General features: G+C 37.6%; 1 protein-coding gene across 1 annotated transcript in view; it reads left to right on the top strand.

Annotated features, from left to right (window-relative positions):
• The window catches only part of SIMC1 (SUMO interacting motifs containing 1), a 78,265-nt gene that overhangs the window by 15,358 nt on the left and 43,636 nt on the right, over positions 1 to 19,271 (top strand). Inside the window, exons 2-3 of the mRNA XM_072824070.1 lie at positions 14,025 to 15,476; positions 18,639 to 18,871. Coding sequence (XP_072680171.1) covers positions 14,025 to 15,476; positions 18,639 to 18,871 — 1,685 coding nt within the window. The remainder of the gene's footprint in view (positions 1 to 14,024; positions 15,477 to 18,638; positions 18,872 to 19,271) is intronic.

Below are 19,271 nucleotides of genomic sequence, written 5' to 3'. Positions count from 1 at the left end.
ATAAATCAATGGAACAGAATAGAGAACTCAGAAATGGACCCATAACTATATGGTCAACTAATCTTCAACAAAACAGGAAAGAATATCCAATGAAAAAGGGTTCTACAACAAATGGTATTGGGAAAATTGGACAGCAACATACAGAAAAATGTAACTGGACTACTTTCTTATGCCATACACAAAAATAACTTGAAAATGGATGAAAGACCTAAATGTGAGACAGGAATCCATCAAAATCCTAGAGGAGAACACCGGCAGCATCCTCTTTGACCTCAGCCACAGCAACTTCTTTCTAGACACATCTTTAAATATAAAGGAAACAAAGCAAAAATGAACTATTGGGATTTCATCAAGGTAAAAAGATCTGCACACAGAAGGAAACAATCACAAAACTAAAAAGCAACCTATGGAATGGGAAAAGATACTGGCAATTTGTCATTTCTTATAAAAGGTTAGAACCCAAAATCTATAAAGAAGTTATCAAACTCAACACAGAAAGCAAATAATCCAGTTTAAAAAATGGGCAGAAGACATGAATAGACATTTTTCCAAAGAAGACACAAAAAGGGCTAACAGATGCATGAAAAGATGCCTAATATCACTCATCACCTCACACCTGTCACAATGGCTAAAATTAACAACACAGGAAACAACAGATGTTTGCAAGGAACTGGAGAAAGGGGAACTGTCTTATACTGTTGGTCGGAATGCAAACTGGTGCAGCCACTCTGGAAAACAGTATGGAGGCTCCTCAAAAGTTAAAAATAGAGCTATCTTTTGACCTAGCAATTGCAGTACTAGGTATCTATCCAAAGGATACAAAAATATAGATTTGAAGGGGCACATGCACCCTAGTGTTTATAGCAGCATTATCCACAATAGTCAAATTTTGAAAAGAGCCCAAATGTCCACCAATTGATGAATGGGCAAAGAATATGTCCATATACAATGAAATGTTAGCCATCAAAAAGAATGAAATCTTGCCATTTGTAACAACATGGATGTAGCTAGGGTGTATTAAGTGGAAAAAGTCAGAGAAAGACAAATACCATATGATTTCATCATAATAATCACTAAATGGGTGATGGGCATTAAAGAGGGCACTTGTGATGAGCACTGAGTATTATATGAAAGTGATGAATCACTAAATTCTACTCCTGAATCTTATACTACAATATATGCTAGCTAACTTGAACTTAAATAAAACCTTGGGGGATGCCTGCGTGGCTCAGCGGTTGAGCATCTGCCTTCAGCTCATGGCGTGATCCCAGGATCCAGGATCGAGTCCCACACCGAGGTCCCTGCTTCTCCCTCTGCCTGTGTCTCTGCCTCTCTCTGTGTCTCTCATGAATAAATAAACAAATCTTTAAAAATAATAAATAAATAAAATCTTGGAAGAAAAAAATATGGAGTGGAGAAGATGGCAGAAGAGTAGGAAGACCCTAGGCTCACTTCATCCCGTAAATACAACTAGATAACTATCAAATGATCCTAAATACCTCAGAAATTGATCTGAAGACTGGGAGAACAAACAACAACTAAAGGTAGAGAAGAGGCCACATCAAAGAAGGTAGTAAGTACAAAGACATGGTTTGAAACAAACAGATAGTGGCTGCTGTAGTAGGGAGGGAGCCATGGGCACAGAGAAGGGTGAGAAACTGATGAGTACACAGGGCAAATGAATCCCGTAGCTAGCAGTTGGCTTGGAAAGCAAGAGGGGCCAAATTTCATGAGTTCTTGCAACCAGCATGGAGTTTTAAAGGTCATCAGGCTTGGCTGGGATAGAACCAGAGGGCATTGCTCTGCTGTTGGAGAGAAGGCAGGCAAACAATCCGTGGACATACAGCATGGAAACAGCAATCACAAGAGTACCTGGGGCACACAGTGAGGTGTTATCCACTCATCTTAGAGTGCATCCCAGAGAGACAGTGTCAGCGGAGAGACCCCTCCAGAAACAAAGGAACTGCTGGTATCTCATCCCTCCCTTGCCCCTCAACATAAATACAGAGCCACATGTAAGAATCAGAGCAATGCCAATACTCACTACCTAACTTACTTACACCAAGCCCCACCTACCCCACAGTCCAGTGGAACCAGCCCTGGACCACCCAGTCATGCTTGCCTCACTCCCAGCATAGTGGGCTTCCTCCCCCAAAAGACTGGCCCAAACCCCTGCTCACACCTTGTCTCCCAACTCAGGAGTTTTGCAGAGCCTCCGTTCTGGTGCCAGTGATGACAGGTCTTATTTCACAAACAGACCAGAGCATGCCTAGCTAAAATGTGCCACATTCAGGCCAGGAACCAAACACTGCCCACTCAGTGGTCCAGAACCTTTGGGATGCAGCAAAAAATAGTTCTAAGAGGAAAGCTTATAGCAATACAGGCCTACATCAAGAAGCAAGAAAAAAATGAAATAAACAACCCAACTTTATAGGAGCTAGAAAAAGAACAAACAAAATGCAAAACCAGCAGAGGGAAGGAAATAATAAAGGCTAGAGCAGAAATAAGTGATATAGAAACTAAAAACAAAAACAAAAAACTGAACCAATAGAACAAAGAAACCAGGAGGTGGTTCTTTGAAAAAAATCAATAAAATTGATAGACTCTAGTGCCAGCTTATCAAGAAAAGAAGTGACTCAAATAAAAATGAGAGAGAACTAATAACCAATACCACAGAAATACAAGAGAATATTATGAAAAACTATATGCCAACAAATTAGACAACCTAGAAAAAAAATGAATAAATTCCTAGAAATATATAACCTACCAAAATCGAGGCAGTAAGAAATAGAAAATTTGAACAGACTTGATAACCAGCAAAGAAATTGAATCAGTTATCAAAAACTCCCAACAAAAGTTCAGGACCAGATGGCTTCACAGTCCATGTCTACCAAACATTTAAAGAAGAGTTAATACCTATTCTTCTCAAACTAGTCCAAAGAATAGAAAAGGATGGAAAACCCAAATTCATTCCATGAGGTCAGCATTACCTTGATACCAAAACCAGATAAAGACACTACTAAAAAAAGAGCTACAGTTTAGTATCCCTGATGAACATAGATGCAGAAATCCTCCACAAAATACTACCAGAATGAATTCAGCAATACAGTAAAAAAAATCATTCACCATTGTCAAGTGGGATTAATTCCGGGGTGGCAAGGGTGGTTAAGTATTTGCAAATCAATTAACATGATACATCATATCAGTAAGAGAAGTATAAGAACCATATTATCATTTCAATAAACAGAAAAAGCATTTGACAAGGTACAACGTCCATTCGTGATTTAAAAAAAAAAAACCCTCAACAAAGTAGGTTTAGAGGGAATATACCTCAATGTAATAAGGCCATATATGAAAAACCCACAGCTAACACCATCCTTAATGGGGAAAAACTGACAGCCTTTCCCCTAAGGTAAGAAACAAGACAAGAATGTCCACTCACCATTTTTATTCGTCATAGTACTGGAAGTCCTAGCTACATTCAGGCAGATAGACAAAGGGATGGATGGAAAGAGAGAAAGGGAGGAAGGGAGAGGGAGGGAGGGAGGGAGGAAGGAAGGAGGGAAGGAAGGAAGGAAGGAAGGAAGGAAGGAAGGAAGGAAGGAAGGAAGGAAGGAAGGAAGGAAGGAAGGAAGGGCATCCAAATCAGTAAGGAAGAAGTAAAACTTTCATTATTTGCAGATAACATTGTACTATATGTAGAAAATTTTTAAAAATTCCACCAAAAAACCTACTAGAACTAATAAGCAAATTCAGTAAAGTCGCAGGATACAAAATTCATATATAGAAATCTTTTATGGGCAGTCCAGGTGGCTCAGTGGTTTAGCGCCGCCTTCAGCCCAGGGCATGATCCTGGAGACCTGGAATCGAGTCCCACGTCAGGCTCCCTGCATGGAGCCTGCTTCTCCCTCTGCCTGTGTCTCTGCCTCTCTTTCTGTGTCTCTCATGAATAAATAAAATCTTAATAAAAAGAAATCTTTTACATATTTATACACCAAAAATGAAGCAGCAGAAGGAAAAACTAAGAAAACAGTCTCATTTATGGGGTGCCTGGCAAGCTCAGTTGGGAGGTCATGCCTCTTGATCTTGCAGTCATGAGTTCAAGCCCCATGTTAGGTGTAGAGTTTACTTAAAAAAAAAAAGAAAAAGGAACAATCCCATTTTTAATTGCACCAAAAATAATAAGATACCTGGGAATAAACCTAACCAAAGAGGTGAAAGACCTGTACTCTAAAAACTATAGAACACTAATGGAAAAATTTAACACAAAGCAATAGAAAAGACAGTCCATGCTCATGGATTGGAAGAACAAATATTGTTAAAATGTCTATATAACCCAAAGCAATCTACACATTTAATGCAATCCCTATCAAAATATTAACAACTTTTTACACAAGTTGTTCCAAGTTGTGTAAAACTTTAGAACTTTAGAATTGGAACAAACAATTCTAAAATTTATATGGAACCACAAAAAACCCTGAATAGCCAAAGCAATCTTAAGAAAGAAGAGCAAAACTGGAGGCATCACAATTCCAGACTGCAAGTTGTATTACATAGCTGTAGTGACCTAAACAGTATAGTATTGGCACAAAAATAGACACATTGATGAATGGAACAGCATAGAAAACCTGGAAATGAAACCACAACTATGTATGGTCAGTTAATCTTTTTTTTCATGGTTTTCCTCTTTCTTTTTATTAAAGTTCGATTTGTCAACATATAGTATAACACCCAATTAATCTTTTTTTTTTAAGATTTATTTATTTAGAGAGAGCACATGCATGCAAGCAGGGGGAAGGGCAAAGGGAGAGGAAGAGAGACTCACCAGAAGACTCCCTGCTGAGCCAGGAGCCCAATGCAGGGCTGGATCCCAGGACCCTGAGATCATGATATGGTCAGTTAATCTTTGACAAAGCAGGAAAGAACATGCAATGGGAAAAAGACAGTCTCTTCAACAAATGATGTTGGAAAAACTGGACAGCAACATGTAAAAGAAACTGGACCAGTTTCTTACACTATACAGGAAAATAAATTCAAAGTGGAGTAAGGACCTAAATGTGACACCTGAAACCATAAAAAACCTAGAAGAGAACACAGGCAGTAACCTCTTTAACATAGGCTGTAGGAAATTTTTTCTAGAAATTTCTCATAAGGCAAGAGAAACAAAACCAAAAATATTGGTACTACATCAAAATATAAAGCTTTTTACACAGCAAAGAAAACTATCAACAAAACTAAAAGGCAGCCTACTGAATGGGAGAAGATATTTGCAAATGACATATCTGATAAAGATTTAGTATCCAAAATATGTAAAGATATTCTAAAACTCAACACCCAAAAACCAAATAATCTAAATTTAAAACAGGGCAGAAGACATGAACAGATAACATTGCAGATAACATTGTACTGAACAGACATTTCTTCAAAGCTGACATTCAGATAGCCAACAGACACATGAAAAGATGCCCATCATCACTTACAATTAGGGAAATACAAATCAAAACTTCAATGAGATATCACCTCATACCTGTCAGAATGGCTAAAATCAACAACACAAGAAACAGGTGTTGGCAGGTTTACGGAGAAAAGGGAATACTCAAGAACTGTTGGTGGGAATGCAAAGAGGTGCAGCCATTGTGAAAAACAGTACGGAGATTTCTCAAAAAGTTAAAAATAGAACTACCCTATGATCCAGCAATCATACTACTAGATATTTACCCAAAGAATACAGAAACTAATTCAAAGGGATGCGTGTGCCCTGATGTTTATCACAGCATTATTTACAATAGCCAAATTGTGAAAGTAGCCCAAGTGTCCATCGATAGATGAATGGATAAAGAAGATGTGATATATATATATAATGGAATATTATTTAGCGATAAAAAGAATGAAATCTTGCCATTTGCAATAATATGGGTGGAGCTAGAGAGCATAATGCTAAACAAAGTAAGTCAGAGAAAGACATACCATATGATTTCACTCATGTGTGGAATTTAAGAAACAAAACATTTGAACAAAGGGGGAAGAAAGAGACAAATCAAGAAACAGATCCTTAAACTCTTTATTATAGAGGACAAACTGATGGTTACCAAATGGATGGGTTAAATAGGTGATGGGGATTAAGAAGTGCACTTGTCGTGATGAGCACTGGCCAGTATATAGAATTGTTGAGTCAGCATACTGTATACCTGAAACTAATATAACTATATATTAACTAACTGGGATTAAAATAAAATCTTAAAAAGCCAAAAAATAATAATAAAACATATCTTAAAAATTTTTTAAACAAATAACCAAACATAGGCATCCATTCATGGTTAAAAACTCTCAGCATACTACAAATAGAGGATGAACTTCCTCAACTTGATAAAGAACATCTACAAAAATCCTACAGGTGATAACCATACTTAATGTAAGAAACTTGAAACATCCCACCAAGATTAGGAACAAGGCAGATGTCCCCTCTCACCACTGCTTTTCAACATCATACTGGAAGTCCTAGTTGATACAATAAGAGGAGAAGAAGAAGAAATAAAAGGTATACAGATTAGGAAAAAATAAATAAAATTGTCTTTGTTCACAGGTGTCATAATCATCTATGTAGAAAAAAACCCCAAAAGAATCAACCAAAAAACTCCTGAAACTAATAAGTGATAATAGCAATATTGTCGATGCAAGATCAATTTACAAAAGCCAGTCATTTTCTATGAACAGTGAACAAGTGGAATTTGAAATTTAAAACATACTACCATTTACATGAGAACCTTAAAAAATAAGATAGTATAAATCTAACAAAGTAGGTAGAAGATCTATATGTGGAAAACTACAAAACTGATGAAAGATATCAAAGAAGAACGAAATAAATGGAGGGATATTCCATGTTTGTGGATAGGAAGACTCAATATTATGAAGATGTCAGCTCTTATGAACTTGATCTGTAGATTCAACACAATTTCAGTTAAAATCCTAGCAAGTTATTTTATAAATATCAATAGGATGAGTGAAGTTTATATGGAAGAAGCAAAAGACTGCAGATAGCTAACTCAATCTTGAAGGAAAAGAACAGAGAACTGCTACTACTTGACTTCAAGACTTGGTACAAACTTCAGTAATCCAAACAGTGTGGAAAGAATAGACAAATAGTTTGATGGAACAAATTTGAAAGCCCAGGAGTAGACCCACATTAATATAGTCAACTGATCTTTTTTTTTTTAATTATTTATTTATTTATTTATGATAGTCACACAGAGAGAGAGAGGCAGAGACACAGGCAGAGGGAGAGAAGCAGGCTCCATGCACCGGGAGCCCTATGTGGGACCCGATACCGGGTCTCCAGGATCGCGCCCTGGGCCAAGGGCAAGCGCCAAACCGCTGCGCCACCCAGGGATCCCTAGTCAACTGATCTTTGACAATGGAACAAAGATAGTCTTTTCAACAAATGGTGCTGAAACAACTGGACATTCACATGCAAAGAAATGAACCTACACACAGATCTTACACCTTTAACAAAAGTTAACTCAAAATAGATCATAAACTTGAATGTAAAACTATAAAAATGTAAAACTATAAAACTCCTGGAAGAGGGCAGCCCCAGTGGCGCAGCGGTTTAGCGCCGCCTGCAGCCCAGGGTGTGATCCTGGAGACCTGATATCTGCTTCTCCCTCTGCCTGTGTCTCTTCCTCTCTCTGTGTGTGCCTCTCATGAATGAATAAATAAAATCTTAAAAAAACAAACAAACAAAAAAAACAACTCCTGGAAGAAAAAGTAGAGAACACGTACTACATGAGTTTGGGCAATGACATTTTTTTTTAAGATTTTATTTATTTATTTATTTATTTATTTATTCATGAGAGATACAGAGAGAGAGAGAGGCAGAGACACAGGCAGAGGGAGAAGCAGGCTCCATTCAGGGAACCCGATATGGGACTTGATCCCAGGATTCCAGGACTAGGCTTCGGGCGGAAGGCAGGTGCTAAACCGCGGAGCCACCCAGGATTCCCCAGGCAATGACTTTTTAGATACAACACCAAAGACATGATCTATGAAAGAAATGGTTGCTAAACTGGACTTCATCAAAATTAAAAACTTCTTCTCTGCAAAAGACAATGTCAAGAGAATGAGGAGACAAGCCATAGACTGGGAGAAAATATTTGAAAAAGACACGATAGGGCAGCCCCGGTGGCGCAGCGGTTTAGCGCCGCCTGCAGCCCAGGGCGTGATCCTGGAGACTGGATAGACTCCTACATCAGGCTCTCTGTATGATGCCTGCTTCTCCCTCTGCCTGTGTCTCTGCCTCTCTCTCTCTGTCTCTATGAATAAATAAATAAAATCTTAAAAAAAAAGACACATATGATAAAAGACTTATCTAAAGTATACAAAGAACTCTTAAAACTCAACAATAAGGAAATGAATAACCCAATTTAAAAATGGACGGAGACTCCGCTCTATAAGCCCATGGAAACGAGCCTGGGAAATCCCTTTCACGAAGATGGTGCAGAAGGCGAAGAAAGAAGCCCTGCCCCTCCCAAAGCCAAAGGCAAAGCGAAAGATTTGAAAGCTAAGAAAGCGGTGCTGAAAGGCAAAAAACAAAAACAAAAAAAGAAGATCCGCATGTCACCTACATTCCGACGACCCAAGTCCTCGAAAGAACGCCCCCAGGAGAAACTAGCTTGATCACTATGCCATCATCAAGTTCCCCTTAACTACTGAGTCAGCCATGAAGAAAATAGAAGACAACACACTTGTGTTCATTGTGGATGTCAAGGCCAATAGCACCAGATCAAACAGGCTGTGAAGAAGCTCTATGACATTGATGTGGCCAAGGTCAACACCTTGATCAGATTGGGATCATCTAAACTGAGTCCGGCTATAAATCTAAATATAAATTTTTTCACCAAAAAATAAAATAAAATAAAAATGGACAAAATGCCAAAAACAGATACCTCACCCAAGAAGGTATACAGACGGCAAGTAAGCATATGAAAAGATGTTCAACATCATATGTCATTAGGGAATTGTAAGTTAAAACCAACATGAGATACTACTACATTTGGATTTTAGAATAGCCAAAATCTAAAATACCGATTATACCAAATGCTGGTGAGGATGTAGAGTAATAGGAACTCTCATTAATTACTAGTGGGAATGCAAAATGCTACAGTCACTTTGGAGGACAGTTCAGCTTTTTACAAAACTAAACACATTCTTAGCCATCTAATCCAGCAACCATGCTCCTTAGTACTGACCCAAATGATTTGAAACATTTGAAACACATGGGGAAAAAAAAAACAGCACACGGATGTTTATAGCAGCTTTATTCATAATTGCCAAAACTAAGATGTTTATCAGTAAGTGAATAGATAAGTAAACTGTGGTACATCCAGATATTGGAATATTATTCATTGCTAAAAAAAATTAGCTATCCAGTCTTGAAAAGACATGGAGGAAAATTGAATGCATATTATTAAGTGAAAGAAGCCAATCTGAAAAGATTACATGCTCTGTGATTCCAACAACGTGACATTCTGAAAAGTCAAAACTATGAAGATGAAAGATCAGTGGTTTTTGGAGGTTAGTGGGAAGGGAAGGCTGAATAGGTGGAATGTGGAGGATTTTTCAGGCAGTGAAGCTATTCTGTATGATACTGCTGTGATGAATACATGTCGTTATACATTTGTCAAAACCCTTGGGATGTATAGCATCGAGAATGAACCATAATGTAAACTATGGACTTTGGTTGATAATGGTGTGACAGTGTAGGTTCATCTGTTGTAACAAATGTGCCATAGTAGTGCAGGATGTTCATAGTGAGGGAGATTATATGTGGGGAGAGGAGTACATGGAAATGCTCTGAAGTTTCTCAATTTTGCTGTGAACCTAAAACTGCTCTAAAAAATATTATTAATTTTTAAAAAGATTTTATTCATTTGAGATAGAGAACACAAGCAGTGGGTAGAAGGAGAGAGAGAAGCAGCCTCCCCACTGAGCAGGGAGCCCAGTTTGGGGCTCTAGCCCAGAACCCTGGGTTCCTGACTTGAGCTGAAGGCAGGCACTTAACCGACTGAGCCACCCAGGTGCCCCAAATTTTAATTAAATAAAATTAATTAATTTAAAGTTATATGTACCAGTCCAAGAAATTCAAATACTTTAAAAAATTTTTTTTATTTTTTTATTTATTTATGATAGGCACACAGTGAGAGAGACAGGCAGAGACACAGGCAGAGGAAGAAGCAGGCTCCGTGCACCAGGAGCCTGACGTGGGATTCGATCCTGGGTCTCCAGGATCACGCCCTGGGCCAAAGGCAGGCGCTAAACCGCTGCGCCACCCAGGGATCCCAAAATTCAAATACTTTTAAGGTAGTATTAGTCCCTAACTCATTATTTTTTTTAAAGATTTATTTACTTATTTGAGAGAGAGATTGAGCATGCACAGAGAGGGGAGATGCAGAGGGAGGGAAAGATGGAATCTCAGGCAGATACCCTGCTGAGGACAGAGCCTGACAGGGGGCTCAATCCCATGACCTCAAGATCATGACCCAAGCCAAAACCACAAGTTGGATGCCCAACTGAATGAGCCATCCAGGTGTCCCTCCAACTTATATTTTCCAGTTTCTTTGGCTTTTGTCATGTGTTTTTTTTTTAAGTTATTTATTTTTAGTTTCAGCTTTATTGAGGTATGATTGATGAGTAAAGTTGTAAGATATTTTCAAGTGTAGGGATGCCTGGGTGGCTCAGTGGTTGAGCATCTGCCTTCGGCTCAGGGTGTGATCCTGGAGTCCCTGCACTCAGGACTTTTCTGGACCTTGCCCTATGTATTTCTTCATCTGGCTTTATTATTGCATCATTTATAATAAAGTGGTAATAGAAAGTGAAATGTTTCTCTGAGTTTTGTGAACCATTATTATCAAAACTTAGGAAGGGAGTCATGGGAACCCCCATTTTTTAGCCAAATTAGACAGAGTGGTGGGTAACCAGGGGCCCAACTACTTGCAACTACTTGAAATGGTGGGGGGGGTCATGTGGGACTGAGCCCTTAACCTGTTGGTTCTACACTAATGCCAGGTAGTATCAGAACTGAATTAAGTCCTAATAGTGGCATTTATTTTTTCTTCTTAAGAACGGATGCTGAGGGCAGCCCAGGTGGCTCAGCGGTTTACCGCCAACTTCAGCCCAGGACGTGATCCTGGAGACCCAGGATCGAGTCCCACGTCTGGCTCCCTGCCTGGAGCCTGCTTCTCCCTCTGCCTGTCCCTGCCTCTCTCCCTGTGTCACTCATGAATAAATAAATAAAATCTTAAAAAAAAAAAAAAAAGAATGGATGCTGAATGTGTTATCAAATGCTTTTTGGTGTCTTCACATGATCATATGATTTTTCTTTATGTGGCAAACTATATTAATTTTTTTAAATGCTAAACTAGGTATGATTCCTAGGGAGATTCACCTTGGTTTGCTGGACTTAGTTTATAGTGTTTCATTTAAGATTTTTATGTCTGTGTGCAGACGTGATATTGACTTATAATATTTCCTTCTTGTACTTTCAGATTTTGGATCAAGTTTATGCTAAGTCATAATATGAGTTGGAGGTATCCCTTCATTTTTTATTCTTTTAAATAGCTTATATAAAGTAGAATCATTTTGTTCCTTGAATTTTTAGCAGAACTCTCCTTTTAAAATCAGTTTGATCTGGAGTTTTTTGAAGGAAAAATTTCAACTACTGATTTCATTTCTTTATGGTTAAGGAGCTATCTTGATTTTTTTCTTTTTTCTAAGTCAACTTAAAAAATACCTTTTCACTATGGAAAATTTCAAACATGACAAATAGAGCAAACTATATAATGATTCCCCACATACCCATCACTCAATTTTTTGAGACAGTTTTGCTAAGCTTTATTTTTCCAGGGATTTATCTATTTCATCCAACATCCCAAGTTGTTGTTTCTTTTTTTATGTAGAATTGTTCACAGCATCTTCTCATCTTTTTTATCTTAAGAACATCTGTAATTTTATCCCTTTTTCATTCTTAATATTAGTTATTTGTGCCTTCATTGTCTTAATTTTATCATGTTTGCTAATTTTAATAATCTTTTAAAAGAACAAACCTGTGACATTTGCACTTCTCTGCTGTGTTTGTTCTCTGTTTCATTCATTTCTGCTCTTGTTATTATTTCATCTCTTCTGCTTTCTTTGAGTGTATTCTGTCCTTTTTCTGCTACCTAAAAGTGTGTGCTTAGCACATTAATTTTCTTCCATTCTTTTCTAAATGTCTAAGTGTAAATTTTTTTCTACACAATTATTTTGCTGCATGTCACATTTTAATATCTAGTATTTTTGTTACTGTTCAATTCTGAAATTTTTCTAGTTTCTATAATTTGTTCTTTGACCTATATGTTATTTTGTCATACTTCTTAATTCACAGTTGTATGGAGTTTGTCTTAGTTACTTTTTTGCATTGCATTCTAACCTAATAGTATTTTGGTCTGAGTGATAATCTTTTGATGTTGACTAAGATGTACTTTGACTCCTGGTATGTGATAAATTTTTGTAAATATTTCATGTAATTGTGCATAACTATTCTGAATCCTTTAGATGAAGCTTGTTAAATGTGTTAGAATCTTCTGTATCCATAATAATTTCTTTGTTTGCATGATCAATCAAAAAAGACATGTAAAAATTTCTCACAATGACTGGATATTCCTTTTTCTCCTTGTACTTGTATCTATTTTTGCTCTATGAAGATTATGTTATTATGCATAGTTTTGAAATTATTTTATCTTGATAAAATAAATCTTTTATTGTATAGTAGCCTCTTTATCTCTAATAATGCTATTTTCATTAAAATCTATTTTGTCTGATATTAATATAGGTATACTCACTTCTTTTGGTTGCTTTATTCTTGTTATATCTCCTCCCATGTTTTTACAAATATACATATATATATATATACTTTACATAAATATATATATACTCTATCTATCTAGATATATATATAGATTAATAGATGTATCCATTCTAGCTTTTATTAGGTTTGTTGATCAGAGTATCTAGCTAGCCCTTCTGATCAGAAATGGAATTTTTTTTTTAAATACTGCAGTTGATTCTAATAATACCATATAGGGGATATTTCCTATCGTGTTCATCAATGAGCCTGATCAGTAATCAGGATGATATTATTTGTCATCCATACTGAAACAGCTTTGAGAGTAAAAGGGAGTACAATATTGTTCCAGGCTTATGGCACAGAAATTAATTATAGTACCATTGGCTAGATCATCAGGATTTATGAACTGCCCAATCATTTTGGCAAGTAATGGAGGTAAAGATAAGTTTTCCAGTAATTAATCTAGTTAGGGCTCAGATTTACCCTGTTGGTTTTATAACTGTTATTGTATTACTCTGCATATCTGACTATAAACTGATTATATATTGAATGAGGTTTTACAGAGAAAGAAGGAAACAGACCTGGGTTTGAATGTCTGTCTCTGTGGCTTAATTGTATAATCCTTAGGTAATGACCTAACCTCTCTGAACTCCATTTTCCCCATCTGTATAATGAAAATTATAATGCCTACCTGATAGGAATATTGTGAAATTAAAGATATGTGAAAGTACTCAGTATGTTCTTAGCACATAGCAGATTCTCTTATGTTAGCTTACCTTCTTCTTTAGTTTCTGCTGCAAATTATCCTGTGTATTTGCTTTTCCAAACAAAGGTTGCTTTTTCTCTTGTGATTTAAGGTTGAAATCTTCCCTACTCCCCTGTTTACTTTGGATCAGAAAAAATTTCCCACTATGCCCTCAGTTATATGCATGTGGCATTTGGATAATTTAAGAAGGTATAGAAATTGACAGTATTGACAGTAGTAAAATTTTGACCAAAGGAAATAGATTAATGCCTATGTTATATAAAATGTTTATCAGTGAAGTGAAAAGGTAAAATATGATTATCCTTAAAAGCTCAAATGTAAATCTTAGATAAAGCAAAGACTCCCTACTTGACCTTTTATATTCTTACAATCCTTTAACAGGACTTCATTGACTTAACTAGAGAAACCAGACCAAGGACAAAGGATCGCAGTGGACTCTGTGTGATTGACCTGACAAGAACTGAAGAAGAAAATAGACCTATTGCCACACTTGACTTGACTCTAGAACCTGTTGCTCCCTCCCAGAAAGAGCCACCTAATCTTCAGACATGTGCCAGCCTCTCCAGCAAAGAGGTGATGGAAGGGCGGGTAGACAGAAGCTCTTGGCCTGCAGCACGGAGAATCATTAACAGCGATCCTGTGGATTTGGACCTTTTGGAAGAAACCACATTTGAAGGTCCACAACCCCCTACATCCATCAGTGGGAACTCTGTTTATTCAACAGAACCAAATTGTAGCTCAACTACATTCAAAGGTGACCTTGGCTTCTTGGCAAGCCTACAGCTATCTTCAGATGTTTGCTCCTCCTCCCCAACAAGCAATAACAGTAGCAGCAGCAATCAGAGGGCACCCTTGCCATGCCCACAGCAAGATGTGCCTTGCCCACCACAAGCCTTGCCATGCCCATTTCGAGCCTTGCCATGCCCACTGCGAACCTCACCATGTCCACCACGAGCCTCCTCATGCCCACCACGAGCCTTGTCATGCCCATCACAAACCATGCAGTGCCAACTACAGGCTTTGCCTCACCTGCCTCAAGCAGTTCCACGCCCTCCTCAAGATATGCCGTGCCCTCAGCAGACTGTGCCAAGCCCACCTCCAGACTCATCATGGCGACCTCAGCACTCACCCAGCCCACCTCAAGACTCACTGTGCCCACCTCAAGACTCTCCTCTGGGCCTACCTCAAGATGTACCAGGCCCACCTCAAAACATATCATATCCACAAGATGTGGCACATTTACAAGATATGCCACATTCATCAGAAGATGTACCACAGTCACCAGAAGACGTGCCACAATCACCAAGACACGTGCCACAGTCACCAGCAGACATGCCACAGTCACCAGGAGATGCACCACAGTTACCAGAAAGTGTGCCACATTCACCTGGAGAAGTCCCAGACTTCCCAGGAGATATGCTCCATTCACCTGGAGATAGGCCGTGCTTGCTAGGAGACATGCCACACTCATTTGGAGACTTGGCTCAGTTACCACGAGACAGGCCTTACCCTCTCCAAAATGATGTACAGAACCATGACACTCCTATGGAAGTCTCAGCTCCATCCTCTCCAAGGTTCTCTCCCAGTCCACAGTCTCCACAGTCTGAAACTTCCTTAGAGAAAGTTCCTTGGCTCTCTGTCACAGAAACTCCAGCCAGAAAAGACAGATCACTGTCAGAGCCTGCTAACCCCAGGTCTGCCCAGGTACAAGCACGAACACCACAAGGTGGATTATACAACAGACCATGCCTGCATAGACTGAAGTACTTCTTACGACCTCCGGTGCATCACCTCTTCTTCCAGACACTAATACCAGATAAAGACACAAGAGAGGTGAGCTAACATGTCTTCCCCTAGGGATTAGGTGTTGTTTGTATAGGCCTCACGTGAAGTTAGTATGCTAAAAGGAGTCCATGCCTGAGAGAACAGGCCCAGGATGAATTCGTTATTTTTATCTTTCCTCCTCTTGTGGAATCACCTAGTGTAGAGTCAGACCTGGGTTCGAATTTCACCCCCATGGTTAGCAATTGGCACTGTAGAAGTAACTATACCTTTCTGAGCCCTAACTTTCCTAGATGTAAAATGGAGATAAGAACAGACCTCAGGATCATTAAATGACATAACATACTTAAAGTGCCTATTAGAGTGTCTGGCTCATTATAGGCCTTCATTAAATAATTCTCTTCAATCCCTTTACCTTTCCCTTCCTGATACCCTTGTTACAGCTCCCATATCACAGAGATAGTGATACTCTTGATACTTCAGTGCCTCCAAAATTACTACTTTCTGACTTTTGGGGAGGAAATTCAATTTTAAAATTTTAATGGAGATGGGTCTTACTGAGCTGAGAACTAAACCAGATGCTTTTCTTAGCAGATGTAAGGGGAAAAAATTGTGGCTAAGTCCTATAATATGAAGCTATTTTTTCATTATCCATAACCATATTCTCAACATTAAGAAGACTGGCTTGAGGTAGTCCAGGAATTCAAAATGCGCATTTTTGGAGCAATCAGCAATCCAGCATAGTGTGTATCAGGCATTCATGTTGATTTGGCCTTTGTCCTCTCATTTTTACTGTTGTTTTATCTTCTAATATGTTTTCTCTCTTCTGAATGACTGTCCCCAACCAGTAGCTCATCCTATTTTTTCTTGTGGATTTGCCTCAAGGTAGTGATGCATCAAGATATTATAAAGAGCATTTGGGGGACTTGAGAAAGTTTGTGTTTCCCTAGTCAAGGCTGTAGTGCTTTGTAGGTACTGCTCAACTAGAGAAGCTGCCAGTAGATACAAATGGGAATACCACATCCCCTTTCTGTGTAAACATTGCTTAGATTAAAAGATGGCAATTAAGCCAAACAAAAGGGATTTTTCCTCTTAATCTTTATTTCTTACTTTAAAGAAACTCGGTCATCTAGAGTTCATCTGTAAATCTTTTCTGTCTCTCCTATGATTTTTTTTTTTTAGGCTTTTAATAAATACTTCACTAGGTCATTTTTCCCCCAGAAGATGTTAGCCAGTCCCCATGCTGCCATTTACCAGCCATTGGCCTTAAATCTTTGAGTCTCTCTTGGTTTAACTCTAAAATAAATCATGATGACCATATTATAAAGTTATTTGACTTAAAAGTAAACACATAAACCACAAAGCCACCATACAAGGCCTAAAGAAATGTTTGATAAGTATATGAGCATCAAAAGAATTTATTAACTTTATTAAAGAATTTATTAACTTTGTAGCTGTCCCCATTTGTGGGCAAGAAATTAATAATATAGATTCAAATATAGGTAAAGTGCCTCACAAATAAAATAGTAATCAAAGTAAGATTTTTTGTTTTTGTCTTCTCTGGCTCTTAATTTTCATTAAGAGGTACAGTATTGGTCTCTGATCAGTGATATCAGGGATTACTCTCAGGTGATTTGAGGCATAAAGAAAGTTCACTGGACTTCTCTAGGAGATTTTCTAGATGGATAATTCCACCCATCTCTGTTTTATTGTTATACATAAGCTGTCAAATCTTTGGTTGATGTTTTAAGTTTAATACTTATTCTCAGATTTTAAAAATATTCTTAATATAAAACATTTTAAAATATAAAAAATTAATTATTTATGGTGCTATAGGTCAGCATTTATTATTGTTAATAATTTTGGTGTATTGCCTGCTCAGTTGCCTTTTTATACATAGGCATTTTAACTTTTTTTAATGATGGGGATTTTTAACAAAAATATATTTATTGTTGGTTTTATTATTTAGAGGTAGCATGAATGTAGAGGGTAGATCTGGAATTATACCACCCATGTGTGAAATCAGCTTCTGCCATTTGTTGCATGACAAATGCTTACTCTAAATCTCAGTTTCCTTATCTATAAAATAGAAATAATAATAGTATGTTTTTATTAGAGTTTTGTGAGAATTAAAGTGAGGGTAAAGTAAATGTTCAAAAATTATTCTTGTTGTTACATTTCAATATCAAAAACTTAAATATGGAGATCCCTGAGTGGCTCAGTGGTTTGGTGCCTGCCTTCAGCCGGGGGTGTGATCCTGGGGTCCTGGGATCAAGTCCTGAATCGGGCTTCTGGGTGGAGCCTGCTTCTCCCTCTGCCTGTGTCTCTGCCTCTCTCTCTCCCCCTCTGTGTCTCTCATGAATAAATAAATAAAATCTTTTAAAAAAAACTTAAATGTTTTTTTCCTTCTGATTATGAAAGTAATGTGTATCAGTTATGGAAAAATACAAAAGAGCATATAAAGGAAAATCATCAATAATTCTACCCACCACCCAGATAATAGAAAACCACTTTTCACATATTCTCTCCCAGTCTTTTTATATACATACATACTTTTGGGGGATATAGGGGAAGCAACTTAACATTTACTGTTGACAGTAAATCAACAAAATGGGATTCTTCTTTTAACAATAAAACATATTTAAAACATTTTTCTTCATCTCTTTATTTCAGTATCTGATATAGTATCATAACTACCCCTAACTATCTTCTCACCCTCACTACAAAATCAACTTAGGCTAGCTATTGACTCTTTTGTATGTTTTTTTTCTATGCTATATTTTATTATAATATAATATTTTATGTTATATGTACAACTTTAAATTCTTATTTTTTTAACTTAATATATATATTTTCCCATGTCATTAAAAGTTTTTAGGTAAGACTTTTCAGTCTTTTTATTTTTAATTATGAATATTTCAAAAGCATGGAAAATTTTGCTATCTATCTATCTAACCTATTTCAGAACCTCTTGTTTTTATGTCTGTAGAAACCTATCTTAGGGGCACCTGGGTGGCTCAGTGGTTGAGTGTCTGCCTTTGGCTCAAGTCATGATCCTGGGGTCCTGGGATAGAATTCCGCATCAGGCTCCCTGCAGGGAGTCTGCCTATGTCTCTGCCTCTCTCTCTCTGTGTCTCACATGAATAAATAAATAAAATCTTTTAAAAAAAAAAAAAGAAACCTATCCTAATTTCTTTCTTTTTATCTCTACAGAGTAAGGGTCAAAAATTAGAACCCATTCCTCATCGAAGACTAAGAATGGTAACAAACACCATTGAAGAAAATTTTCCCCTGGGGACTGTGCAGTTTTTGATGGACTTTGTGTCACCCCAGCATTACCCACCCAGAGAAATTGTGGCTCACATCATCCAGAAAATCCTGCTCAGTGGCTCTGAGACTGTGGATGTCCTGAAGGAGGCCTATATGCTTCTCATGAAAATTCAACAGTATGAACCTTAGATGTTGGTGAATCTCCTAGGGAGCCTGAACTCAGGGCATAGCTCTCTTTTGCCTAAGCTTGATTCAGCTAACCATTAGAGAGGGTGACTTAGTATGTCAGTGTTATTTGGGTTGCAAGTGTCAGGAAACCCAATCCAAACTAACTTTAACAGCTGATTAAAGAGAATTTAATAATTCATGTTACTAGAAACCTAGGAATAAGACTTATTTCAGTTCAGAATGGTTACCAGACTCCATTTTTCAGTCCTGCTTTGTTCCCTTTTCAGGGTCTACATAGTAGTCTTCTTAGTTCTAGCTTTTATGAGAGAGAGAATCCACCTCCTTTATAATCACACAAGAGTTCTGTAATTGAGTCTTGTAGGCTTTAATTGGCATAACATAGAACAT

The sequence above is a fragment of the Canis lupus genome, chromosome 4 (assembly GCF_048164855.1).
Source record: "Canis lupus baileyi chromosome 4, mCanLup2.hap1, whole genome shotgun sequence".
Classification (NCBI taxonomy): Eukaryota; Metazoa; Chordata; class Mammalia; order Carnivora; family Canidae; genus Canis; species Canis lupus.
Note: the sequence above shows the minus strand (reverse complement) of the source record. Positions and strands in the feature narration are given on the sequence as shown.